General features: G+C 50.5%; 8 protein-coding genes across 8 annotated transcripts; 2 read left to right on the top strand and 6 right to left on the bottom strand.

The window, feature by feature from the left end:
• Positions 1 to 106: 106 nt before the first annotated feature.
• Positions 107 to 8053, top strand: M438DRAFT_343749 (uncharacterized protein). Its single transcript, XM_029905055.1, has one exon. The coding sequence runs from the start codon at positions 420 to 422 to the stop codon at positions 7983 to 7985; it is 7566 nt and encodes a 2521-aa protein (XP_029762446.1). The 5' UTR covers positions 107 to 419; the 3' UTR covers positions 7986 to 8053.
• On the bottom strand, positions 8021 to 9816 carry M438DRAFT_292599 (alpha/beta-hydrolase). Its single transcript, XM_029901786.1, has one exon. The coding sequence runs from the start codon at positions 9622 to 9624 to the stop codon at positions 8221 to 8223; it is 1404 nt and encodes a 467-aa protein (XP_029762445.1). The 5' UTR covers positions 9625 to 9816; the 3' UTR covers positions 8021 to 8220.
• A 1029-nt stretch (positions 9817 to 10845) lies between these two features.
• On the top strand, positions 10846 to 11775 carry M438DRAFT_269271 (uncharacterized protein; the record flags this gene model as incomplete). Its single annotated transcript, XM_029900317.1, has 1 exon — positions 10846 to 11775. A coding segment is annotated over one exon (930 nt), but the record flags the coding sequence as incomplete, so codon positions are not given.
• A 101-nt stretch (positions 11776 to 11876) lies between these two features.
• Positions 11877 to 14048, bottom strand: M438DRAFT_269480 (uncharacterized protein; the record flags this gene model as incomplete). The annotated part of the gene is made up of 2 exons (XM_029900329.1): positions 11877 to 12012; positions 12094 to 14048. The coding sequence occupies 2 exons, from the start codon at positions 14046 to 14048 to the stop codon at positions 11877 to 11879; spliced, it is 2091 nt and encodes a 696-aa protein (XP_029762443.1).
• Positions 14049 to 15822: 1774 nt separating this feature from the next.
• On the bottom strand, positions 15823 to 16402 carry M438DRAFT_343747 (uncharacterized protein). The gene has a single exon (XM_029905054.1). The coding sequence runs from the start codon at positions 16330 to 16332 to the stop codon at positions 15835 to 15837; it is 498 nt and encodes a 165-aa protein (XP_029762442.1). The 5' UTR covers positions 16333 to 16402; the 3' UTR covers positions 15823 to 15834.
• A 3785-nt stretch (positions 16403 to 20187) lies between these two features.
• On the bottom strand, positions 20188 to 21291 carry M438DRAFT_269428 (uncharacterized protein; the record flags this gene model as incomplete). Its single annotated transcript, XM_029900325.1, has 2 exons — positions 20188 to 20932; positions 21002 to 21291. The coding sequence occupies 2 exons, from the start codon at positions 21289 to 21291 to the stop codon at positions 20188 to 20190; spliced, it is 1035 nt and encodes a 344-aa protein (XP_029762441.1).
• A 337-nt stretch (positions 21292 to 21628) lies between these two features.
• Positions 21629 to 23970, bottom strand: M438DRAFT_333166 (uncharacterized protein; the record flags this gene model as incomplete). Its single annotated transcript, XM_029903574.1, has 3 exons — positions 21629 to 22975; positions 23027 to 23831; positions 23888 to 23970. 3 exons carry the CDS (start codon positions 23968 to 23970, stop codon positions 21629 to 21631), a joined length of 2235 nt encoding a protein of 744 aa, XP_029762440.1.
• A 336-nt stretch (positions 23971 to 24306) lies between these two features.
• On the bottom strand, positions 24307 to 26091 carry M438DRAFT_292581 (high-affinity nicotinic acid transporter). Its single transcript, XM_029901785.1, has 5 exons — positions 26050 to 26091; positions 25932 to 25995; positions 25240 to 25879; positions 24908 to 25185; positions 24307 to 24858 (listed from the first exon to the last, which is right to left on the bottom strand). Exons 1-5 carry the CDS (start codon positions 26065 to 26067, stop codon positions 24497 to 24499), a joined length of 1362 nt encoding a protein of 453 aa, XP_029762439.1. The 5' UTR covers positions 26068 to 26091; the 3' UTR covers positions 24307 to 24496.
• Between the last annotated feature and the right edge of the window lie 543 nt (positions 26092 to 26634).

Here is a 26634-nt window from a genome sequence, read left to right as displayed (position 1 = left end):
TATCCGTGCGCAGCTCGGTTGGCAGCGTGCGGCTCGTGTCGAAGCCTGGGCTTGCGCTGTCGCATCCTCCTCAACTTCCTTCCTGCAATCCTGCAATCCTGAGCCTCTGTCCAGACTGTCAGCGGTAGTCAGATTACTGTCATGTCACGAAGCTGCTCCAAAAGTGACGGGGTCATCATGTATACCACGAACATGAAAAAATCTATCAACATGCGACAATATATAGATGGTTATCTACCGCTGTCAGTCTCATCTCCATCATCATCACCATCATCATCACCACTGCCCAGCAGCCCAGCACTCCAGACACCATCTCAGAAGCCGAACGAACTCTGTCGCAAAGATCCTCCAATCATCAGACTCTTCTGATCTCAATCGCTAATCAATCATCTCTCTCAAACCCACACCAACAACCTACAATGTCTGGATACAAGAACGAGCCTATCGCCATCATTGGCAGCTCTTGCCGCTTCGCCGGCTCGGCCACTTCTCCCTCCAAGCTCTGGGATCTGCTCAAAGAGCCTACCGATGTCTTGACCAAGATTGATCGCTTCGATGCGGATCACTTCTACCACCCTGATGGCCATCATCACGGTACCAGTAATGTCAGGCACGCCTACATGCTTGAGCAGGATGCAAAGGCATTCGATGCTACCTTCTTCAACATCCAGGCCGGTGAGGCTGAATCCATCGACCCTCAACAGCGTCTCATGCTGGAGACCATCTACGAGGGTCTTGAGTCCGCTGGTATTGCCCTTGACGATCTGCAAGGTTCGGACACCGCCATGTTCTCCGCTGTCATGTGCGAGGATGCTTCTGGCATCGCTTTCCACGACAACGAGTCAATCCCCAAGTACGCTGCCACTGGAACCGCTCGTAGCATGCTGGCGAACCGTATGTCCTACTTCTTCAACTGGAACGGTCCTTCCATGACCATCGACACTGCTTGTTCCTCGTCCCTGGTTGCCGTCCACCAGGCCGTTCTTTCGCTGAGAGCTGGAGAGTCGCGTGTCGCCGTCGCAGCCGGTACCAACATCATCCTATCTCCTCGTAACTTCATCGCCGAGAGCAATCTCAACATGCTTTCGCCCGACGGCAGATCCCGCATGTGGGATGCCAATGCCAATGGATATGCTCGTGGCGAAGGTGTTGCCTCTGTCATATTGAAGACCTTGACCCGAGCCCTTGCTGACGGTGACACTATCGAATGCATCATCCGCGAGACAGGAGTCAACCAAGACGGCCGCACCCCTGGTATCACTATGCCTAGCTCCAAGGCTCAGGGCGATCTGATCCGCTCAACTTACCGCAAAGCTGGTCTCGATCTGACCAAGAGCTCCGATTGCTGCCAGTTCTTCGAGGCCCACGGTACTGGTACCAAGGCTGGTGACCCTCAAGAGGCTGGAGCGATCTACCGGGCATTCTTCGAAGATACTGGTATCACGGACGAGATACTCCATGTCGGATCCATCAAGACTGTCGTGGGTCATACTGAGGGTACTGCCGGTATCGCTGGTCTCATCAAGGCCTCGCTGGCCATCCAAAACAGTACCATCCCTCCTAAGCTGCTCTTCGAGACGCTCAATCCTGATCTGGAGACCTACGCCCAGAACCTGAAGGTTCCAACCAAGGCCTTGCCATGGCCCGAACTGCCCGTCGGAACACCTCGCAGAGCGAGTGTCAACAGCTTTGGATTCGGCGGTACCAACGCCCATGCCATCATTGAGGCATATGAGCCAGTCGGTAGCTCAGTGACCAAAGCTGTCGCGCTCCCTTTCACCTTTTCCGCACCTTCCGAGAAGGCGCTCGGGATGCAGCTTGACACTATGCTTTCCTTCATTCGCAAAAACCAGGATGTCAATCTTTCGCAGATGGCACTCACGCTCGCACAGCGCTCAACTCTCACCATCAGAACTGCCATATCTGCTCTTACCGTCGAGTCTCTTGCGGAGACGATTGAAGCCAAACTTGAGGGCAGAAAGTCAAACAACACACCTCTTGGTAACAGAGCCGCAAAGGACTCCACCAACATTCTCGGTGTCTTCACTGGCCAAGGTGCCCAGTGGGCTGCCATGGCTCGCGAATTGATTCTGTCCTCACCTTTCGTAGAGAGTATTGTCAATGATCTCGAGCAGTCTCTCGCTCAGCTACCCGAAGCAAGCCGTCCTGATTGGTCGCTCAAGAGTGAGATGCTGAAGCAAGGCAAGGAGTCACGCATTGGTGAAGGCCTGATGTCGCAACCTATTTGTACCGCTGTTCAGGTCATCCTGGTCAACCTCCTCACCAAAGCTGGTATCTCATTCAATGCAGTTGTCGGTCATTCCAGTGGAGAAATCGGCGCTGCATATGCCGCTGGCTTCATCTCTGCTCACGATGCAATTCGCATTGCCTACTACAGAGGATACTACGCCAAGTACGCTAAAGGAGCCAACGGTGAAAAGGGATCCATGGTTGCTGTTGGAACTTCGATGGAGGATGCCGAAGAGCTGTGCGCGCTCCCCAGTCTCGAGGGCCGTATTCAGATCGCAGCATCAAACTCCTCTTCCAGTCTTACTCTTTCCGGAGACGAGGATGCTATCGTAGAGGCCCTCGAAATCCTCAAGGACGAGAACAAATTCGCCAGGCAACTCAAGGTGGATACGGCATATCACTCTCACCACATGATCCCTGCCTCTGACAGGTATATCAAGTCATTGGAAGAGTGCGATGTCCAGATCTTGACTCCACCTGAGAATGCTCCAAGATGGTTCTCAAGCGTCTACGGCGGCGACCAGATGTCAGAGGATAACGATGATCTCACCGGCCAGTACTGGGCCGACAACATGCTGCAGCCCGTACTCTTTTCGCAGGCTCTGACAGCTGCCTTGGACGAGGCTGGTACGCCCGCTTTCGCAATGGAGGTCGGCCCTCACCCCGCGCTCAAGGGACCTGCCAGCGCTACGATTGAGGAGGTAACCGGTGGCAGCATTCCCTACACCGGTACTCTCTCACGCAACGCCAACGATATCAAGTCTCTTGCCGAATCCCTTGGCTTCATCTGGACCTATCTTGGTGCCCAGACTCCCAACTTCAAAGCGTACAATGCTTTGTTCGGCAACTCTAGACAGGAGGTCCTCAAGAATCTACCTCAGTACACTTGGGACCACGACCGCACCTATTGGTACGAATCTCGTGTTTCACGTCTCTTCCGTGCGCAGCGCCCTCAGGCCACCCATGAGATTCTGGGTGTTCGCATGGACTCTGAACTTGAAGGCGAGTACCGCTGGCACAACTTCCTCAAGCCAAGCGAAATCTCTTGGCTGCGCGGCCATACTGTGCAAGGGCAAGTTCTCTTCCCGGCTGCTGGATTCGTTGCTTTGGCTGTCGAAGGCTCCAAGACTTTCACTGCTGATGAAACGGTCGCGCTCATCGAGCTGCATGACTTTAGCATCCACAACGCTCTTGCGATCGCCGACGAGAGCTACGGTGCAGAGATCATCACTTCGATCAAGAGCATTGTCAGAGAGAATGACACTATTACTGCACAATTCAGCTGTGATGCTTGCACGAACAGAGATACTGGCAGCATGTCCAGCATGTCCACGGGCAAACTTGTGATCAGACTTGGAGAACAGTCCGAGTCGGCTCTCCCCATCAGACCTACTCCCAAGCATGAGTTGAGAAAGGTCAACGTCGAGAATCAATATGCTAGTTTCAATGACATCGGCTACAACTACAATGGTGTCTTTAAAGCCATCACTTCGCTCAAGAGAACCACCAACCTGGCCATGGGCAAGATCCTCGTACCCGAAGACGCCACAGGCTCTGATGCTTCATTCACTGTCCATCCCGCTGTTCTTGATGTTGGTCTTCAGGTTACTCTGTGTGCCATCGGTGCACCTTTCGATAGCCGCCTATGGACTCTGCATGTTCCCACTGTCATTAGAAGAATCAAGATCAATCCTATGGTCTGCCCAGCTGAGGGTGGTCGTGGATCTGAAGTTCTTGCCAACTCGGTACTTGCAAAGCAGGAAGCTGGCGATCACGGTTTCACTGGTGACCTTTCTATCTATGATCCTACAGGCGCCAACTGCTTCGTCCAGCTTGAAGGTGTCAGAGTCGAGGCTCTTGCTCGTCCCAACAAGGCGAGTGACCGTCACATGTTCGCAGAGTCTGCCTGGTCGGTTCTTGAGCCGAACGCTGCTACCTGCTTCAAGGAGACTCGCGAGACAGATGATCAGAGGAACCTATCCATGTTGGTTGAGCGTGCCTGTTTCTTCTATTTGAAGCAGCTCCATGAGACCATCACTCTCGAAGAGCGCGCAGGATGTGACGCTGACCGCTTAGCCATCTTGAACTGGGCTAAGCATCTCGTCGAGACTACTGCCGAGGGTTCGCACCCTCATCTGCAATCCGAGTGGCTGGCCGATACCGAATCCTCGCTCAAGCCTCTTCTCCTCTCAGCCGCTGAGACCTCTGACGACATGCACAAAGTGATGTTCGCTGGTGAGATATTGATCCCATTCGTCCGCGATGAAGCCAACATGCTCGAGGAGTTCAAGAACCACAGCCTGCTGGACTGGTTCTACAAGTCTTCGACTGTGATTGCGGACTACAACGCATGCATGGGTGCTGTTGTCAAACAACTGGCTCATCGTTTCCCTTACATGAAGATATTAGAGATCGGTGCTGGCACCGGAAGCGCCACTCAAAGTATCGTGGAACAGATTGGCGAGAGTTACTCTTCATACACTTACACCGACATCTCCGCTGGCTTCTTCAGCGACGCTGCTCAACTTTTCAAAGAACATGGTCACGGCTTTACCTACAAGGTCCTCGATATCGAGCAAGATGTCGTTGAGCAAGGATTCACCGAAGGCACATACGACTGTGTAGTCGCTAGCAACGTTCTCCACGCCACCAAGTCGCTTGATCAAACCTTGAGCAATGCTCGCAAACTCTTGAAGCCTGGTGGTTACCTCGTCATGCTTGAGATTACTCAAATTGAATGGCTGCGTACTGGTCTCTTCTTCTCTTGCATTCCCGGATGGTGGGCCGGTGTTGAGGATGGCCGTCCTTACACTCCCTTGGCCACCGAAACTCAATGGGACTCTGCGTTCCGTCGCACAGGCTTCTCGGGCATCGACACTGCCACTCCCTCGGACAAGACAATCATGGGACCTTACTCTGTGATGGTCACGCAGGCACTCGATACTCGTATGGAAATCATGAGAACCCCGCTCAAGTCTGTACCTGAGAAGCATCTTTGCGATAAGCTTCTTATTGTTGGAGGCAAGAAGGCATCCACTCTCCAGATCGCTCGCGAAGTTGAAGAGCTCGTCAAGCCATACTACGGCTCTGTCGCCATCGTCACAACTTTGCAGGATGTTGGCAAGCACAACTTTTCATCCAAGGATGCTCTCATGTCTCTGACTGAGCTCGATGAGCCCCTCTTCAAGTCGTTCAGCGAGAAGATGTACAAGGCAATGCAGTTCGTCCTTGACGAAGCTCGCAATGTTCTCTGGACTGTGCAAGGATCCAGAACACAGGACCCTTACGCAAGAATGATGATGGCTGTTGCCCGATGCTTGGCCGGTGAACGTAGAGATGCGCTCTACATGCAAACCATTGACTCCAACATTGATGAGTTGCCCAAGCCTCAACTCCTCGCTGAGACCATGCTGAGAATGCACCTCGCTGAGCAGTGGAGAAATGCATCAACCCCTTACGAGCCGCTCTGGTGTCTTGAGCGTGAGCTGCATGTCAACAACGGTGTCCTGGAGATTGAGCGCTTCATCCCCAGTGAAGAACTTGACAGCCGTTACAACTCTGACAAGCGTGAGATCAAGAAGGGCATGCCGCTGAGCACCACAACCGTTGCAGTCAGCCAAGCCAAGTCCGCTTACCAGCTTAAGGAAGTCTTCAATATGCCCTTCCACAAGGAAGTCGTCAGTGCCGCCGACATGGTGACCATCAACGTCCGCAAGTCGTCCATCAGTGCTGTCAAGATCAAGTCAGTCGGTACCCTGTTTGTCGTCCTTGGAACTCAGGTCGGTACTGGGAAGAAGCTGTTGGCTTTCTCGCAATGTCTGCAATCCTCAGTGGCTGTGCCCCAAGACTGGACAGTGGAGTGCGACGTTGCAGACGAGTTTGAGAGCAGCATCATTTGGGCAGCTGCAACTCACAGTGCTGCTGACGCGATCATTGGCAAGGTGAATTCCAAATCTTCCTGTCTGGTTCACGAAGCCACTCCATCCCTTGCGAGAACTCTGCTCAATGTCGCTGGCGAGAAGAAGTTACCTCTGCTTCTCACTTCGTCAAAGTCGACCAATGCCATATATCACTACATACATCCTTCGACTTCTCAGGCACTGATTGATTCACACCTTCCTCAGAATGTCTCAGTCTTCGCCGATCTGTCCGGTAGCTCCGTCGAACACGATGGTGTTGGAAGTCGCATCGCTCGCGCCCTTCCCACTGCATGCAAGCGCAGAGATGTTTCTGGTATCTTTGGGAGCGATGGCTTCGTTCATTCCGAGAACAATGTCTCTAAGGCTCTTCGAGGATACCACAGCCGCGCAATTGTGGATCTTGCATCCTTCCAGGACCCCGCAACCATCGCTCTCGCGAGCTTGCCTGACAACACAGTCGAAAGTGACAGCTTCAAGATCATCGATTGGGCTGCTGATGAGTCGGTGCCGGTCTCGACTTCATTGGTCAATGAGCAGCTTCGCTTCCGCTCTGATGGTACTTACTGGATGGTTGGTGCAACCGGTGAGCTTGGTCTCTCCACTTGCCAGTGGATGGTCAACCGTGGAGCCAAGTACTTCGCCCTGACCAGCAGAAATCCAAAGGTTGAGCAAGCTTGGATGGATACTATGACTGCCCAAGGTGTGACTGTCAAGATCCTTGCGATGGACGTCACAAGCAGAGACTCGGTCCGTGCTGGCTACAAAGACATTTCTGACACTATGCCTCGTATCGCAGGTGTCACCAACGCCGCCATGGTGCTCGATAACAATCTGCTCACTAATATGCCTTACGAGTCTTTTGTCAAGACGCTCAAGCCCAAGGTTGATGGCACTCTGTTCCTCGACGAGTTGTTCCCCGAAAACAATCTCGACTTCTTCATCGTGTATTCTTCCCTTGCTTACGTTGCTGGCAACCACGGTCAATCTCCCTATGCCGCAGCAAACGGATTCATGACGGCTCTAGCAGCTAACCGTAGAGAAAGAGGTCTGGCTGGTAGTGCCATGAGTTTCGGCGCCATCTCTGGTGTCGGCTACGTCGAGCGCCGTAGCGTGGACATCAACCTCAGCCAGATGATGAGCAACCTCGGCTACGCACCCGTCTCCGAGTGGGACTATCACCAATTCTTCGCCGAAGCCGTCCTCGCATCTCCTCCGGATTCAGGCAGAAACTTCGAGATTTCGAGTGGTTGCAAGGTCTTTGATGTCGCCAAGGAGTCCAACCTCCCTTACTGGCTTGACCTGCCCAAATTCGCTTACTACCGTCGTGTCAAGGCACATGCCTTTGCCGAGCAAAGTGATAAGCGCCAGGTCTCTGTCCGTGCCCAACTCAAGGCGCAAACAACCGAGGAAGGTGTGCAAAAGGTTCTCCTGGACCGCTTCATCTCCGGCTTGTGCACTATGCTGCACATATCTGAGGAAGACAACAGAATCACACCCGAGACCGGCTTGACCGAACTTGGTATTGACTCTTTGGTTGCTGTTGAGATCCGCTCATGGTTCCAGAGCGAAATTGATCTTGATATGCCTGTGCTCAAGATCCTAAGCGGTGCTAGCATTGAGAAGATGGTAGAAGACGCATTCGAGAGACTTTCGCATGACTTGACGCCGGAGGTCAAGAGAGAAGAAGTCAAGGTTGAGGATACGCAAGAAAAGGTTTCGCAAGAAAAGGTCCCGAGTGAGGACAATTACCAGAGTGAGGCCCTCATGTCTTCAGCTGATGTTTCGGACAACTCGAGTGCAGATGGAGAGGCATAGCCCCAGTAGATTTTAAGTTAGGAGTTTAGGATTAGGTGACTCTTCAATCAAATTTGGCTTTTACTAAGTTCTTACTGTATATGTTTGGTCCATTTTAACATATAATGTTTTTAGGGTATTGCCTCTCAGGGTATTACTCTATTTGAAGAACCGAACAAAGTGGAGCGAACGCCCTCTTCGGCTTCAATTTGTCGTGATGAAGGCAGTAATGATAGTTCACACCCCAGTTCCAAACTCACTCTCCTTTCATCAACCAACGACGGCAAACACCTTCCCACAGTATATCTGCCCCGTCCGGCCCTTCTTCTTCAGCCAAGTTCAGCAATTCTCCCAGTCTTCCCTCCAATACAGAACTAAGTGTCGTCTCTCTCGCCATTCCTTCGTTGGGTAAGACAATGATCGCTTCCTTTGCACTCTTGTCGAATTTCGCCCATGGAGCTTCACCATCAACCATGTACCGGATGTATCTTTCTCTCCACTCTCTGATCTTCTTCACATAGTCTTCAGGCAGCCTACCTTCGTATGCTCCTAGCAAAGCCACAATGTCCCAAGTATGTGATGCAAACTTCTGCTGTTCAAGAGGACCACGGAAAGGGTTTCCGAGATCAAACAGTTGGAAATACGTGGTTGATTTGTCGGCTGTTCCTTTGACCATGGACAACGCTGCCGAAAAGAAACCAATATCAGACTCGAATTGGCAGATCTTCTCAAGCGCTTCTTCGTCGCCAGTGCTCTCGTTAACGTCGTAGATCTTCAGCAATCTTTCGGGGTTGTTGAGCACTTCTTTGGCAATCTTGATGAAGCTTTTGGCGTGGTTTTTACGTTTGTCATCTCCTCTCATCATGATATTTGATATGCTGCCGTCGTAGGTGCAAGAGCTGATGATTTGAGATTCCAACCAGTCAACTTGATCGACTTTTCCAGCAGCGATGGATTTCTGATTCGCATGGTCTTTGTGCGGAATGATCTCACTGTCGACGCATGGCTGGCCGACGTAACTCAGATCTCGTATTTTGGCGATATCACAAGCGATCATCTTTTCAGCGATTTGCTTGCTAGTGAGGCTTTCGGTGCTGATCTCCAGCTTCTTTGCCTGAGCGATGAAGTTGTCCTGATGTTCTGACGGAGTCTTGTCGGGCATTGTCAAGGGTGTGCCGGAAAACATGATTGAACGCTTGTAAGGAGGATCTTTTCTTCCGCTGAGATTGTGCAGACTCAAGCTCTCTCCACCAGCTGATTGACCAATAGCAGTGATATTATCCTTGTCACCGCCGAATCCATCAATGTTCGTGCGAAGCCATTCGAATGCAGTGATCTGATCATGCAATCCATTGTTCGGAGGGATCAAGCCCTCGGACTTGGGAGAGTAGAAGAATCCCAGAGCTCCAAGGCGGTAATTGACAGAAACAAAAATCAGAGCTTTGTCCATGGCTAAAGCTTGTTTGCAGAAGGTGAGTGGGTCGTAGTATTTCCGCTGTCCAGATCCAATAAAGAAAGCTCCACCATGTAAGAACACGACCACCGGCAATTTTGACGAAGGCGTCACGTTCTCCGGAGATGTGATTGTAAGTCGCAAGCAGTTTTCATCATCTTCCTGTTCTGCGACATCATCTGGCAGCTGGTTCGATTTTGCATCCATGTGAGCAGACTTCAAAGGCTGGATGCTTTGAGGCCCTTGTCTTGTCGCATCGTATGGTTCTTTCGGAAGTGGATGAGCCAGATTCTTCTTCCTTGGGACGTCGTTGAGCACTTCAGATCTGGCGAAACGCTGTTTTATAGAACCGTAAGGTATGGCACGAAATTGTGTGAATCGCTCCGAGACAAAGACACCTTGGATTGGACCCAACAATGGGTGTTCAAGCAGACTGTTTGCCATTTTCAAAGCTTTCATCTATAGGCTACGATGATGAGGCACAAGTCAAGGGATGTTGTTTTGGAAAGATGGTGGTCGGTGGTCGATGGTCGCGATGTGGGGGTCATAGCGAAATCAAGACGTCACTGATCTCAAAACACGTGTCATGCTTCGCCGTTGCGACTTTCATTCTAGAACAACGTTATTGTACATCAGATGGTTCGCAAATATTGTGAGATGTAATTCGAAGCAGCAGAGTATGATTCCTGCCATGTATATCCTGACAGGAAAAAGTAGGGCTTACTCATATATTGAGCCCTACTTCACAACGCCAATTAACTTCCGCTTTGGGTCTAGTCGTATATATGAACCACCGTGGGTACAAAGAGGTGAGAAGGTTTCGGACAGATATATCATGACTCGAAAAGAAACGTATTGAGAGCGAAGGGCCGTTTCTATCTTCGGAATAGGGTTTGATACGAGAATGTGTGTTTGGTTAATGAATATGGCTGCCTCACGATCGGATTTGCTCAGGCGGCTTGCTATCGATGCAAGCCATTGCATATTGGAGTTGGTTGATGTTCAGTGAAGGAAGCCCTCGTCCTGAACTAAGCGATGCGACTATCCTGTCTGCGCCGCTGCATCCTACGAGCACTGCGCGAGACAGTGAACTCTTCTGCTGGTTTATCTTCTTGCTGCTTCCAGTCCAGAAACAATGACAAGGCAAGCATACATGGAATTGGCCAGAAGAGATTCTGTTGCTTCTGAGGAAGCAGCATTCGACCATCTTTCGGACACGAAACTGGAACAGAACTCTCGTCAATCAGCCGAAGCACATGCACCTCGACCGAACAGTCACAAAGTCTTACAATTGCTACGATCAAGAGCTCGTCTTTTGCAAAATCCTCTTGTTGTCATCATTCTGGTTCTTTTAACGCTGTGAGTGATATGACGCTTCTTCTTGTGGAACGAACTGACTGATACTCTCATTCCAGATGTCTGAGTCTCAGTGTATGGATAGCGTACTTGTCGGAGGGATTACATCGTATACCAGGAGACGGCCTTGATGATTTATTCAGTCCTCACATTACAAGAGAAAGCCCTTCCATATGGGATGACGAGCATCAGTCCCTCATCCACAAGGCATATCCAGTCGCTGTACATTCTCACAACGACTACTCGCAACGAATCCCCCTCTTCCAAGCTCTGGGCTCAGGCTGCATCAGTGTCGAAGCCGACGTACATCTCCGCAACTCAGATCTCCTCGTCGGCCATCATAAGTCCCAGCTGCATCCCAGCAAAATTCTGCAAACCATGTACTTGGATCCCTTGGAACGCATCATAAGAGCTCGGAACCCCCGTACAATCACCGGCGACTGGCGGAGTATCTTTGAGCTTGCAAGCAATCAAACTCTGGTTCTTCTCGTCGACCTGAAGACCGAAGGAACGAAGACACTTGCCATGCTGGTGTCGCAACTACAGCCATTGAGGGATCTTGGCTACCTCACACACTGGAACGGCACTGCAAGAGTGATGCGTCCGTTGACAGTCGTCGGAACCGGCAACACTCCATTTCTCAACGAAAACACCTATCGGGACGTCTTCTGGGATGCTGAGCTCAGTCAGCTTGTGTCCGAACAAGACACGGATGACTACTTTATCTACAACGTGTCGAATTCGTACTATGCCTCTACTCAGTGGAACAAAGCACTGTCGCGAGACGCCAAAACAAGATCTCAGAGCAATATTGCTTTGCAAATTGAGCGTGCAAAAGAGCGAGGCCTGTTAGCACGGTACTGGGACACACCAGCACAACCGCCGAATATGAGGGAGCTGGTGTGGAGGAGGTTGATCCAGAACGACGTAGGTGTGCTGAATATGGACAACATGGGCATAGTGAGAGACAGAGCCCAAGGCTGGGGAAGATTGATAAGGTGACAAAGCATCACTGCTTCTGTCAAGGCGTTGCTGCATTCTAAGTTTTCGTTTATATGCATGTCGAATAGAATCATCATGATTACTTTCTTCCAACAAAGGCTTCAGACCTGTTTCTCAAAGCTCATCCTGCTAGGCCACATCCTGTCAAAGAAGGTCATCAATAGCTCGTCGATGCGGTCGCGAAGTTTGCCAGTATCCTTCACATCGTCATTGAGACACAAGAATGCGAGCGGTCCTCTAGACCATCCCAATCGAGATCTCCAATCTTCGTACGTATGATCCTCCGACTTGGGATAGCTTGATCCAATAGTATTCAACTCCTCTTCTACCTTGAGCTCCACTTCGTCCAATTTGGTCTCCAATGTGTTGGCTCTTTCTACCTTGTAGAAGTCGCTTTCGACCGAGCCGAGGACGTAGGAATATCTCTGAATGAGTCGGGTACACCAGGTTCGAAGAGTCATGCCAGTTTCGAGAGAGCCCTTTGGTATGGCGTTTTTCATGGAGAAGTCCGTTGTCGCCCAGTCGGAGGTCAGAGGCAGATGCGGAGGGAGGGTGAGAGCGTCTGCATGAAGTCCAGGATCCCTGTCAGCCTGGTGATGCGGCAAGAACTTGTCAATACCAGATATCCCACTCGCACCGATTAGGGCAGTGATAATGCAATCGCCACATTCGGGTCTCTCAAAAGCTATGCGCTTGAAAAAGTTGTTGGCGGTCTCGTTCTGCGTATAGGATTCAAAGCAGGTTGAGCGCTTGATCACACATGCTCTAGCGGGGATGAAGCTGGGGTCTCTGAGGAGCTTGGACCCGTCGACTGTCTGGTTGTTCTCAAGAAGGCCTCTTGTGAGATCTGGGTAGCCATGCCTGGGTCGGTTCCAAGGCCAAGTTGAGTCAACATATGCTAGCGCATATCCGTCCTTGCTTGAGAAAGAGTACTCTGTCGAAGTAGGCATGCTAACGTTTGCAGCTTGGAAAACATGGCGGTCTTTCACCGGGACCCGGACAGGCATGGGAATGCTCAGACGAGACGCTGACGGTGATTCCTCATTGGCCAATTCATTCCACATGCGAGCTTTGAGCTTTGAGGACAGTGTACCGCTTCTTCCTCCCCATTTCGCTATGGTCCATGTCCATAGCAATGCTTCACGGTGTCTTTCTACAACATACCATGATCCCAAGAACACGGCCTGAACAGATGCCGGAACATCTTCTTGCGCACGGAATCGTGACAGCGCGGTATCGGTGAAGGCCTCAGGGAAGGTCTGAGCAGCTTCTCGAAGTAGTGGAAGCCAAAGAGTCCGAGGATGGTGGGTGATGTAGTAGTAAGGGCGTAATGAGAAGCGCATACCAAGAACCCACGCAGCACGTTTGATACCCGGCTCTTCGCCTGCTGGATTGATGGTTCGCCAAAATGTATCTTTCGCTGGCAAGTACATGCTCGTCAACCTCGTGAGCGTTTTGATGACCGGTCCGTACAAGGGGGTTGTGAAGTCGGACACGGAGAGTTTTCGCAGCGTGAAAAAGTCGTCATTGTAGTAGACAAGCTGGTCAGACGATGTATCCTCAATGTTCTGTATTTGTGATTCCACGGCGAGTGAATTGAAGGTGGGAATGGCGGCTTCCTTCCATTCTCCTCTTTCCCATGATGTAAAATTGGTTCCAGGCTTTTCGATTAGTTTGAAGTAGTCTGCGTCATGGTGCAGCACAATGCGACTTTTATTGGTGAGTGCCTTGTTGTTTTCCAGCCAGTAAGGAATTTGCCCAGCCATGACTTCATCACTGCCATTTGCGTGAGGGTACGCGCTGGCAAGAATGTGCAGTCTCTGCATAGTATCCTCGCCTAGGGATGTGAGGGCGGAGCGCATGGAGTAGAGCAGTTCATTGTGCTCAACATATCTGTGAGCAGCGTCCATCTTCATGGCTTTATCGGGCTTATAGCGTTGTCGTGTCGTTATCTGCAACGGATCTGAGCCATTTACCCAAGCCCACACTCCGTCAATCGAGAGTCCTGCGCTGAGATCCGTTCCAGTGCATGCGGGGCCCCATTGATGATGCGCAACCCATTCTTCCACGCACTCGTCACTCATAGAGTTGTAAGCCCGAATGAACAAAGGTGTGCGACTTGTCGGACCTCGATCTATGTTCCGGAAAATATGATGGGTGTCGTCCTCCTGTATCTGAGGTGGTCTTTCATCCAGGCTTGTGTACGGGTATGGTTCAACGACGAAATAGTACTTGCGGATGAGGAGCACCCAGAAGAAGATAGAAGTAACCATGATAGTCGCCTTGATAAAGGAGGATTTTCGTCTTGGAAGCCATGTCGATGGGAATGTGAGTCGAGTCCGAGCCTGTCGTAAGATTCCTGAGGGTGCTTGAGTTGAGTCCAGCAGGCCAGCTTGCGTCCAGTGGTCCTGTGACGGAATCGCAAGCCACCCTCGATTCCACCTTGACATATCAATGTGTTGATCTCGTGCGCAGAGGGAAGCTGCTTGAAAGTGTTCCGCGTGGTGGTGAGTGATTTGTGTCCTAAAAGCTGATAATTGCATCAAAGGAAATTCTCTGTTCGTGAATTGTCATGTTAACGGAATGTATTGAAAAGAAGGAGAGATAAGTTTGTGTTTCGGTGGTCGCGTGATCTCATGCCCTATTGTGAAATTGATCGCATATTCGATGTCTGATCTGGCTCTGAAGGGCGTTTGACATAGCGTGTGTGCGTGAAGGTAGATTAAATGCGGAGTACAAGGGGGTCCCAACTCCGGGTTGTTCGCCCTAGTTTCACTCGTTTGTTTGGACCAGTCCGACGAACAATTTCCTCTCCGGGTTTAGAGCGCACTGTCATTTCTCGCATACCGCTGTTCGCTTCCACTCCTGCTGCGGCTGTGCAAGCATTTTTCGGCGCATCTGTAGCGCCAGGGCGTCATGGCTCCAGATTTCCATGTTCCAGGGTTCATGCCGACCCGCGTGGGATTGCTCGCGTGCTCAACGGTTTCTCCAAAGCCAGCATGAGTCCTGACTCAAGCCAGTCATATTTGCCATGGCTGCACGAATCGCGTTCACCAGAGAGCGCTGGTAGAAATCTCGAAGGCTGCAAGTTTCGAGCAAACACTGCGAGTCGTCGCAAGTGAATTGAGTAAGTCTGGTCGGAGTTTGATCAATGGTTGTCGCTATTCGTGTTCTGGCAGCTGCTTATCGATGCAGGAGTCTCTTCCTTCTCGTATCGATGCGGCGATCTTCCAACAGGCAGATGAATTGAGGCACGGTAACCACGATACGAGGTGTAGGAATCTGGCTGCCTAGCCATATCAAGTTTGCGAATGCCAGCCCCTTTGGTGGAGGATCGGGCGCGCCAAGTGGCGTGCGACGTGGATGGGCTCATCGTGCACTGAATGAGGTGGACGTTGCAACTCTCGCTGTTCCGTATTACAGTATTGGTCCAAGGTCTTATGCTGCATTGAATAATTGGGAAGTTCGGCGAATAGTCTTGTTCGATACACAAGCCGAAGAGATCCTGAAGGCAACGCCTACGAGATCTTGCGTGGTTCTTGTTTGCGATGAGTGGGACGAAGCTTCCCCAGATTCAAAGCTGCACTCACAAACCCGTAGAGTAGGGGCGGCTCCCTCGATCGCGGACAGTGGCAATCGCTGATGTATGTAGAGATTGGTCTTGCAGGACTCCAGGTAGCGTGCGTGGGCGAGTCTCGTTGCCCTTGTTGTCGAGGCGAGGCATCATTTTAGAATCAAGGCTTTCCCGCAGTCTGATCCTTCCCGGAAGGAAGCCGTAGGGCAGGTATGCCTCAGAGCCACGACAGATTTGTCTCGCGACAGAAAGAACACTGATTTTGTTTGAAATCGAGTCTTCTGATATCGAGCCGAAAGAGAAAGAAGTCAGAAAAGAGGAGCAACGAGGTCCCGAGCAAGTTCTCATCAGCAGCAGCGAAGCTCGGAAGCCCCGGCTAGATCACTGAACAAAGGTTAAATCCCGGTCGTACTACGCGGTCAAATACTTCTACAGAGGAAACAGCGGCTCTTCTACAAGGTATACACGACCGAAACAATGATATTCTATCCCCAGAAAGCCTTGCCCTTCTTCCCCATCATCCAAGGCCCAGACTCTTCAGCCCTGCTCTCCAACACAACCATCCCAAGCCTCTTCTCATAAGCCTCTCGACTCTTTCCCTGCGACGTCCTCAGCATCGTCCACCGCAGATACGGTTTAGCTTCGAGATAATCATCGATGCAGTCAATCAGCCAACCTCCCAACCCAGTGCCTTGATATTCAGGAAGGACGTATAAATCTGTCACGTAGCCGAAAGTAGTGTTGTCTGTGATGAGGCGGACGAAGCCAATTTGTGTGCTGTTGTTGGTGTTGTATAGGCCCAAACAAAACGATCCTTGGATGGCTTGTTGCAGTATCTCTTCTGGGGCGCGAGTTGTCCAATATATCCAATCTTGGTCAAAAGCGTTGTTGATGGCGGTGAGATCGAGTAGAGACTTGTCGGAAGTGATGTGGTATTGACCCCGCGTCCATGTTTGGGGTTTCGACGCCGGATTCGAAGCCATTGTTGATGCAGAGAAGGAGCGACAAAGATATGGCTATCTTTTCAGTAAGCAGAAGATCGTAGTTTCCAAAGTCTTATGATTGATAGTGTCAATTCAAGAGACGGTCTGCTTGCTATATACACCTTCCAAGTCGATCTGGATATGAGTCACAGTGTGCTGCCAGAAACAAAAGAGTCATTCAATTATCAAGCACTTGCTAAGGTTCAGCGTCGCGGTTTGCAATTTCAGACAAAATAATTCCGTAGCATAGAGATTTTTGGTCAAGGTGTACTAAGCACGACAGGGGAAAGTTGATTGTAATGACGAACGAAGTGGGTTGCTAAATTATATACTACATGATCACTGCAATTCCGAGACTAAAACAACTAAGACCGATGACTGTAGAGAGTATGCTTCCCTGCAGCACTGAAGCTGAGCCTGTGTATAATACGTGGGTAGCAGAGCTGTGGATGATTGCGGATGTAGCACTGCTCTTTGCCGTGGAAGAAGCTGCGGGAGTCGCGTTCTTGTGCGGTGGAATTGTGGTGACAAAGACGTGGGAGCTGGTTGCATCAGTTTTGACATAGGGAATAGAGGCATCCGAGTGGCCAGCGGCTCGAGCTCCAGCACTCTCAGACCATGAGGCGGCAGAACCCTGACTGACAACGATGGTCGAGGCAGAAGACGAGACAAGGACCACGGGCAGACCGACGGTGCTTGTTCTCATTCTTCCGTCCACGGTGAAAAGTGGTATCGCACTTGGAATAGAGGCAGCGGCGGTATCCGAGGCTACAACAACCTTCGAACGATACATCGAAACGACTTGCGACTTGGGAGAAGTGGACTTGGAGACTGATCGGGACAATGAAGTGTTGATGGTCGCAGAGATTGAATCTGTGCTGGTGGCGGAAGTCGAGCCATTTGACAATTGGGTGGCCGCTGGATAGATTTCGGCAACGTCTGTCGCGGAAGCCAGAACAGGGCAAATAGTCGTGTACGTCTTCACAACATCGGTCACGTAAGTAGTCCTCTCCGAAGCAGGACAATTCTTCACGCCCAAAGTGCAAGCGGTGATGGTCTGAGCAGATGTGCTGTACAGAGTCGAGGTGGTGTAGGAGATGTTGCGAGATGGATGGTCCGATGCGGAATTGAGGCTCATGTCGGAATAAGTGGCCGACTGAGCAGCGTGAGTGACGGTAGCAGCACCGCTGATAGCTGCGGCGGAAACAGGGCAAATTGTGGTGTAGGCCAGGACAACATCGGTGTAGTATGTGGTCTTCTCCGAAGCCGGGCAGCTCACGACGCCTAGTGGGCAGGCGGTCACGGTTTGTATGGAAGTGCTGTACACTGTTGATGTGGTGTATTTTGTTTCTTGGCCTCCGTGCTCGGTTGTGGAGCTTGAAGATGACGCAGGAGCTGCAGTCTGGGCGATCGAGTACTCAGCGATGGTCTGCGTCGCAAGAAAAGTCGTCTTTTGCGAAGCGGGGTAGTCCTCGACGGTGGAAGGACACGCAGTGGCGCTGAAGGCTGCGGTGGTCTGTACTGTCGATGGGATGGGCCCGCTCGAGGAAGATCTCGCGATTGAGCTGAGAAAGTCACCCGTGCTGAGAGAGTTTGGAATCGTCGGAAAGGCGATAGCGACAGGAACACTACTGGTAGAAGCAGTGTGGTTGTGTTGTGGCAAGCTGAAAGTGTTCTGGAATGCAGGTGATGAAGACGTGGCTGTGGGAAAATTTGAGTTGAAGGTTGTGTTCAAGTAGATTGAAGAAGATCTTGTAATGTCTGCGAAGGTGGCGGAAGTTGTGTTCGATATGGAGGCGAGGCTAGCGCCTCTTGGATTGCCCGATTCCAATGAGGACGAAGATGGTGTGCCTGTATAGTTGGTAGATGGCGTAGCTGTGGCGCTCGTGTGGTTGTATGATGTTGCGGCAGTTATGGTCGAGTTGCTGAAAGAAGATGCAGAAGTAAATGAGGAAATAATGGTACTGTTTGCAATCACTGCAACGGGGATGATGGTGACGGTGGTTGAGTTCAAGAAGAAGACAAGGGTCGGTAGGGTGGTGTTGGTCGTTGCGTTTGCAACCGGGAGGATTACCCGAGTTGATGTGCGATGGGCAAGGACAGGAGGGAGTGTGATAGCAGGTGCGCTGGTAGTGGTGTTCGAATAAATTGAGAAAGATGTGCTTGTATTCGAAGCAATTGATGTGGTCGGGTCGGGAAGCAAAACAGTGATAGTCTCCAGGTAGCTTGTCTCATATGTTGATGTGTAAACAGCGGCCACAGTTTCGATGACAGGATAGAGACTAGTTATTGTGGCTATCGCAATGCCCTCGCAAGGATTAGTCGTGTATTTTTCGATGACCCCAAAATTCGCAGCTGCAGACTCAAGAGCCAGATCCCCATTCACCAGGTAGTATTGAGTCATGTAACCGTTCGAGTAGACATTGATTCCCGCACAAGGTGTGCCGTAGCTCGGAAGCATGCTGCATGCCATCACGGCAAGACTCAGAGGCGCGCCAATGCCTTGATTGTTGGCATAAGCGCGAATAGTTGTGCCTCCGCTCAGGCTGGAGCCAGAGCATTTGCGATTCCAGTAGACTGATCCGGATCCAAAGATACTGCTAGTGCAGGCCGATGCTGATGCAAGCAAGAATGGCATGGGGATAGCTTGATCGATCGGAGTGGCAGTCCCGACATGACATGTCGTGACGGTGGACGTGAGATCGGAGAAGCTGGTTATGGTGGATGTCGCAGTCTGGAATGAGGTCGCTGTAATGGTGGCTGTGGAAAGGCCAATTCGGGTGCTGAGAGTAGAAAGTGCGCTTGCCGATTGCGCCGAGACAGCAAACAGAGCTGCAATAGAAACGCTGTACTTCATGATTAAAGGAATGCCGAATCTGGAGATTCGTGGTATAATTAGAAGGGGATAGAAGATTGAATGAGAGGCTGAAGGAATGGACAAAGAAAGATGCAGGAAGAACTCAAGCTATTACACGAGGCATTGAACTGCGATTGAAAGGCAGAAAATGAAGCGGCAGGAAGGGAAGTTGTTCTCCGCCACAGCCGAGATACAACTTCCACTTTTGGCTTTGTGAGGCATACCTACAGAATAGTTGCTCACAAGTGGGAAAGTGCGCGGTGTATGGCTCCCGCAGTGTCGATAGCGGACGCCACCAAGGCTCGAGGCTCAGAACATCTCACGGTATATCTTGCACTTGTGCATTTCTGCAGTGACAAAGATCAACCGAGGGAAGGTGGCTGGAGACTTTGAATTATCAGGAAACGCAGCGAGTACTTCTTCCAATTTCGATCCGTTCAAGCGAACATGTCCATAGTATACAAGAAGTGTTGGGACGAGAAAGAGGAGTGTTGGTGTCGCAAAAAGCTTTGACGTCGCTCATCTCCGCCTTCAGCCACGAGCTGTCAGGATCATCTCCACTGTTTTTTGGTTGCGGGATATTCATCTCTGCTATCGACATATTGTTGATATATCAGTGGGCCAGAAGATACGATGAACAACAGAGCGACGCCTGAGTGTTTCTCACAAAGGGATAAACGATGCTATCGACGACAAAAAATTGCTGAGCTTCCATATGCTTTGCCGAAGAAATTCCGTCGCAACCATCGTCCATCGGGTCACCCTGAGCCTACATTAAACTCCTTGGTCAATGAATTTGGTCAACAAACGTACATGTAAACAATGTACTGAGAACTATTCTTGATCACCACGGTTGAGACTCGCGTCTGATGGCTAATCACACATAAGCTCGGTTGGCAGCAGTTGATTAATTCTACGTCAAGATTCTCGCGACGCGTTGGCTCGTGATTCAGACCACTGCCACGAATGAGATTGATAAAAAAGTCAGCATCTTCATTTCATTCTATAACGTTGACAGGGGTCAAAGGCTTCTTGTTTGCCGACAAAAAGAAACCATCAATGTTCTCCCAATTCCTTCGCTCAAACTCTCCCCAGCATGTCTGAGAGCACACCCCGATGTGTGGGAGAATCGTCACCATCGGATCATTTTTCAAGCGCTCGTCAACCACTGGCTCATTCTCGTATACGTCAAGTCCAACACCGCACACCTTTCCTGTGATCATAGCTGTGATCAGTGCTTCCTCATCAATAAGCTGTCCTCTCGCCACATTCACCACCCGCAATCCTTGTTTTGCAGCCGCAAACTCGGCAGTCCCCATCAGGTGATGCGTCTCCTTCGTAAGAGGACAGGCAAGGCATATGCAGTCCGCGACTTGCAACAGGCTTGACAAGCTAGTATGCCATACTGCTCCTCCAGGGATCTTAGCTTCGGCGTCAGGCTTGCGTCGTGGACCATAATAATGCACTCTCATCTCGAGTGCAGTAGCGGCTTTTTGTGCAGTCGCAAGACCAATAGATCCTAGACCGACAACGCCCAAAGTCTGTCCAATTGGATCTATAGCGACAGAGCCAAGGGCCCTTGAAGCCGACCATGCATCAATGCGCACGCAATGCTCTGCGAAACCGAAGTAGCGATGAACATTAAGGATCAGGAAAATAGCTGTGTTGGCTACCGAAGTCGTGCATGTATCTGGTGTGTTGCAGTACCATACACCACGCGCAGTAAGGGTAGGTATATCCGCTCTGGAACAACATGGGAGGTCAGCACGATTGCGGCGAGATCCAAGAAGATCTAGCGTAGGCAGGACTCACGCATCGTATCCGTGTCCAGAACAAGACACTATTTTTACACTTGAAGGGTATGCTTGTACCATGTCGCCACTGAACAGATTGTGATTCAGAAAGGGTGCGCTCTTCTTCCATCCGGTCTCCACGATGGCGTCGATTTCGGAGTACAGCCCACCTGGCATCATTCTTCGTTTACATTCATCAGTGTTGTCGCAGTCATAGTTGATAATGTGGTAGTTTGCATCGATCTGTTCTGAAAGCGAAGGTGACAAAGAGCGAACACCATGGGCGACGACAAGAACTTTTGGTTTCATGTTCGGGGAGGTGCCAATGACCTTGGGAAGTTCGTTTGGTGAGGACTGAATAGAAACAGTAACCATGTTGTGTCAGTCCATTGTGTTGATAAACTACGTATCTCTTCGATGCGAAGCGCGGGCGACGGCCGGCATGTTTATGGACCAGCCGAGAATTTCTTATCGTGGGTTATCAACGTGTGGTTCCAAAAGAAATTTCAGATAGCTAGATAAGCAATTTTGAACAGTTGATCTGGTCGGATAGCTGGACCGCCACAGTAAGTTGAAGAAGACATGGAGGAGAAGTGGTTTTGAGACTGTCCTTGTCCCCATGGAGATAGCCGGCAAACGTCAAGGATCAGAAGTGTATCAAATCGTGGTCCAGATCGACTCCCCAAGTCTCTCCGACACTGAAATTGTTGCCCAGGGTCGACGTCATGCCATTAAAACCGTCTCCGCCATCAATCTCGCTGAGAAAATTACGAATGAAAGGATTGTCGAGAGGGTCGGCTGCGAAATCCAAGGCCAAGTGCTTGTCTGTCGCTTCGTCATATGGAAATGGATTCGAGAGCCATAGCTCTTCACTTGAGTTATGCGCTGAGAAGATGTTGTGGGAAAGCAGTGTTGCCGGTGGTTCTTGACTTAGACTATTCACATTCTGGTCAACTTCCCCAGCGGACATGCCTGGACCGGTCAAGGATCTGGTAGCGGTAGCACCATCCTTTCTAGAGATGTCGCCTTTGAGCTTGGCTATACGCGTTTTGATGCAGTCCAAGCGAATATAGTAAGCTTTTGCAGAAACGTTCCCGCAGTTCTGCATGGTGTTGAGTAGATTCAGTGCGGTCTGGACTGCGTCTGAATCTCTGGGATTTGGCTCCATCACCGCGGACATGATAAGAATCAGGGTGGAGCTGAAAAGATAATGGGCGTCGAAATAGCCAAACACTGCGAGAGAGTTGTCGATAAAACACTGTGTCAATATGTTATTGCTTGCACGTGCAGCCTGCACGCAGGCTTCGCCGAGCGCGAGTGTCGTTGGGGGGAATGCTTGAGCACTCTCTGCTTGATTCGTGACGTCCAGTAGGGAAGCTGGAGATTTCGCGTTTAGTGTAGCGTTATTTGGTACGGCGTGTTGCCTGAAAGGATTTCTTCGTTTGAACATGTGCATCAGGACCGGGCGGGTGGTTTGGATAATGCACAGGTTGAAGTGTAGATGGAGGGACGACAATGATCTTGGTCCACCCAACCTCCACCTCAGACTTTCAGGCAATTCCTTGTCCCACGAGCGCAGATCCCTAAGAATTCTCCGTACTTCTGATAGGAAAGAACCATTATCATGAGAAGCAGCACCACACAAGTCATTCAGGATCTGGCCTGTGATGCGAGCAAGTCGAATGTTAGCACAAAGATGATCCGGAGCTTCGAATTTATTGCGATTAATAGGATCTAGGTGGTTCGATGAAGGCATGGGAACATCAATGTCGGTATCGTGGATTGTGACAGGACGACCAAGACGTGAGCTGTATATCCGGTCAAAGGTATAGACTGTCCACCAGACACGCCTGCTATTCTCGAGTTCTACTTCATCGTGTATCTGATCGATCTGCTTGCGGCGATGTAGTCCCAGGATCAGACTCAATCGAAGAGCGATGCCACCGTAGACATAAGCTGAATTTGTGCGTCCGAGGGCGTTGGAGTAAAAAGACTGACAGCACTGTGAGTGACTGATGAGTTGTCAGAGACCGAGCAGACTTACGAACAAGAGCAGATTCTCGATCTGCTGCACGCTAGGTTCTTCGTAAAGATCTTGTAGCAATCCGATGGCGGTCAGGAAGTAGTTGGTGCCTGGAATACTGTTCTTCGTTTCTTTGTTCCGATCTTGACTTTGGTTGGTATATAGCTCACCCAATGCAAGAACGACAAAGAATTTGCAGATCCAGACCGGATCGTTGCTTCTTTCGCCGATTGAAGCGTCCCGGTATAGCTGGTCAAGCTTTTCCATGAAAGGCTTCATCTGAAATTGATGATAATCATTGACGATGTAGCGAGAAGCAACTCGCACCAGCAGATTAGCCTGGACACGATTGGGTAATTGGTATTCTTGGCCACAGAGTCGATTGAAGCAATCGTCTCTTGCATATTCACGTGCTGGCGTGCCATCGGGGCGTATCTCCTCGTGGGCGAAACAAGAAAGCAGCTCGTCACCGAAAGAAGTACAGACCGTACTTGACTCAAATGATGTTTGTCGCTCGTGTTCGCTGGATGATCCTTTGCTGACAATCGTGACAGTAGGCTGACTTTGCATCTCATCATCCGCTTGTAACGTCCCGTCCGTAGCTTCTGGCGCATTGCGAACAGTTCGGTCAAGTGATGAACCAGCACTCTGCGCTTGCTTGAAAGCCGCATTTTCTGTTTCCAAGGTCCTGAGATAGCGCTCCATAACTGTCACTTTGCGATCACGCGAAGGATATCGGCATTCCTGCGCCTTCTTGGCGTGACTGCAACTTCCACAAGGTAGGCCCCCGCTGCACTTGATTTTTTGTGAGTGACATCGGCGGCAGCTAGAAAGTGATTATCAGCTATCAAGGACCGACTCGAGACGAGAGTCTCAACTGACGCGACGTAGTTACGCTTGACACGCTTGCGAGGCAACTCGTCACTCGGGTTCTCGGTCAGAGGTGAGGCAGTATCGTGTGCCATGTCTGCATACACGAGAAAAGCGACAATCACAAAGTCTGGATGCGTCGTTGACGGGCGCCGCCTTCGAGGATAGGCGTGGAGGATGTGAGGTTGGCCGAAAAGCGTGACTGATAAGCTGCTCGATTTCGGCTCAAAGCCGAACAATGTGTCATCGTGACGAACAGTGCCGAGAAGGCTGGTAAATCTAGGTACCTAGTCTGGCGACGACGCAGCAGCGACAACCATCATGCGGACGGCTTGAATGTCGATCCAATCTATGAGGATGAAGGGACGCTTCTACACTATTCATTGTTGGAGAGCTTACCGATCTCCGCTTAATTTGCATAACTTATGCTGGCATGGATTCACAATCCTTATGCACGCGCTCCACGCTCATCTGACACCTGCGTGGACAACCCTTTCAAATTGGAAGCAGAATACGGGACGTGTATTGTTAGTCAAGCATTCCCTATGGCAACTCCCGGTGTAGACCATCATTGCTATTTGTAAAACATGTTCCGCAAAAATCGAACAACCGAACTTGAACTCAAATACTGTACTTGAAAAACACATCGTAATCACCAAGCTCGGGGTGAGGTAGTAAAGGAGTGCCAGCCTCTTCGGCTTTTCTGATTCTCTCGGCACGTCTCTTGTTCACTACCGTCATTCCAAGCATAAGAGAAAAGACGCATACCAGAGCTACGGCTGCGAGGCCCATACTGATGGAAATCCCTGTCCGGTAGCGCGGACTATCAGCAGAGGTGAAAATCTGGCCGACGGCAACCCCGGCCGTGTTTCCGAAAGTCAAAGATAGACCGATCATAGTGGCCCGCTTGTAATGCTGTGCAACGTTGTCGCTCAGCCACATCATGGACATTCCAGTTGTAGGGTAGATGCCCATCACAATTACTTCGCTTGTTAGATGGATCTTTGACGGAGAAAAGTGGCTGAGGCTTACTGTAGCAGGCGAAATAGCGAACGCCAAGTGACTCCACGGACATGAGAATGGCATAACCAATGATCAGAAGTACCAACGGGCCTGCGATGAAGGGTCCGCGCATGCCGTAGCGGTCTGAGGCCCAGGCTACCAGAAGAAACCAGATCAAGCCCCAGGCATAAATGGGAACAGTCATCAGGTTGCTGTGATAGCTTTTGTAACCCAGTCCGGTCAGAATGGTCGGGAGAAATGTTGTGAAACCATAGAGCGAAACGTCCACCGAAAATTGGAAGATCCAGCTAGGGACTGTCAGCTTGGTCTGTCGCGATGGACAAGGAACACACCCAACTTACAAGGCATACCACTTCGGATCTCTCAGAACCTTGATGACTTCGCCCCAAGAAAACTTCTCATCGATACCCCAATGGCTATTCTGCTGGTAACGGACGGCTATCATTCGCTTTTCCTCCTCAGTCAGGAACCACGCTGTTTGTGGAGTCTTGGGAAATCCGAAGAAAAAGATAGGGACAACTACGATGGTCAATAAGCCTTCAAACAGGAACAAGATACGCCAACCATTCAGATAGCCACCTGAATGAATTTGGGTGAGGCCATAGGCAAGAAGACCGCCAAAGGCTGATGCGAACGCACTGAACGCAAATATAACTGACGATCTTTTACCTCGCTCGCTTTTCTTGTACACCATGGAAAGGTAGACGTTGATGCAAGGAATCAAGCCAGCTTCGAACAAACCAGTCAAAAGGCGGACAGTATACAATCCTCCTACATCTTCCACAAAAGCTGTGCACATACAGCAAAGACCCCATGCGAAGGCGCAGAAACTCAAGAGATACGTAGGTCCGATGATCTTGAGAAGAATTGCGGCAGGGGCTTCAAAAGGCACATATGTGGCATAGAGAAGTGTTACGGCGTTTCCATACTGGTTGCCTTTGAGATGAATGTCCACATCAAGCCCTGCTGTTTTGGCATTTCCTGTGTTCTCGGTCAATCGCAGGAGCCGTGAGTGATTGAATGTACTGCTCACCAATATTGGATCTGTCCAAGTTTGCGAGCATGTAGAATAGGCCGAGAAGACCAATGGCCACGAGCTATAAGGAAGGTCAGACTCCGCCATCATCCGTTGCATGGTGGGGACCACAGACATCAAACTTTCTCATCATCGCAGCCTCCTTTTTGGGATCGACGTAGAGCTCAGAAGTGCCAATCTCGACATCTTCACCAGTATTGATCACAGTCGATTTGTCGAAGGCCGGTGAGACAGCCATTCCTTTCTCGGATGAGTCCTGCATTGGAACGCGCTCGGAAGGCATGTTTTCAAAGGAGGAATGAAATAGGACCCCGAGCGCCTTCAGATCGGAGAATTGTGCCTGGAATTATACAAGTCGCACCAGGGTTGGTCTTGCTCGTTCGTCCTTGATAGGCAATGTCCTGACGCATTCATGGCAGCCACATGCTTAAATTCACCAACAAGATAAGCCAATCATAATACCAAATATATGCTTGATGTATGCTCGGTATGTTAGACGCGCGTGAAGAGCGTACGATAAGCAGATAACAGCGACTGATAAGAGTGCATGCTCGGCAATTCGTCCGCCTAACCGGTCACTTGGCGCCATATCACTCAAGCCAGCGGCATCTATGCATGAAAGCCGAAGCTCCACATTGCGTCAACCAGATTGCGCGTGCCTGCAATGTTCAATATAAACACAAGCTGGAGTCTGATCATC

Source organism: Aureobasidium pullulans (genome assembly GCF_000721785.1).
Source record: "Aureobasidium pullulans EXF-150 unplaced genomic scaffold scaffold_5, whole genome shotgun sequence".
Lineage (NCBI taxonomy): Eukaryota > Fungi > Ascomycota > Dothideomycetes > Dothideales > Saccotheciaceae > Aureobasidium > Aureobasidium pullulans.
The sequence above is the reverse complement of the archived record's forward strand: the minus strand, read 5'-3'. Positions and strand labels throughout refer to the sequence as shown.

What these genes read in the sequence shown, in the direction of transcription:
- M438DRAFT_343749 (XM_029905055.1), top strand. Translation starts at nt 420, where the DNA reads ATGTCTGGATACAAGAACGAGCCTATCGCCATCATTGGCAGCTCTTGC.
- M438DRAFT_292599 (XM_029901786.1), bottom strand. Translation starts at nt 9,624, where the DNA reads ATGGATGCAAAATCGAACCAGCTGCCAGATGATGTCGCAGAACAGGAA.
- M438DRAFT_343747 (XM_029905054.1), bottom strand. Translation starts at nt 16,332, where the DNA reads ATGGCTTCGAATCCGGCGTCGAAACCCCAAACATGGACGCGGGGTCAA.
- M438DRAFT_292581 (XM_029901785.1), bottom strand. An exon ending in CTTGGACAGATCCAATATTG is followed by an intron (nt 25,880 to 25,931) that starts GTGAGCAGTACA and finishes CCGAGAACACAG; the next exon opens with GAAATGCCAAAACAGCAGGG. An exon ending in GATCCGAAGTGGTATGCCTT is followed by an intron (nt 25,186 to 25,239) that starts GTAAGTTGGGTG and finishes GACAGTCCCTAG; the next exon opens with CTGGATCTTCCAATTTTCGG.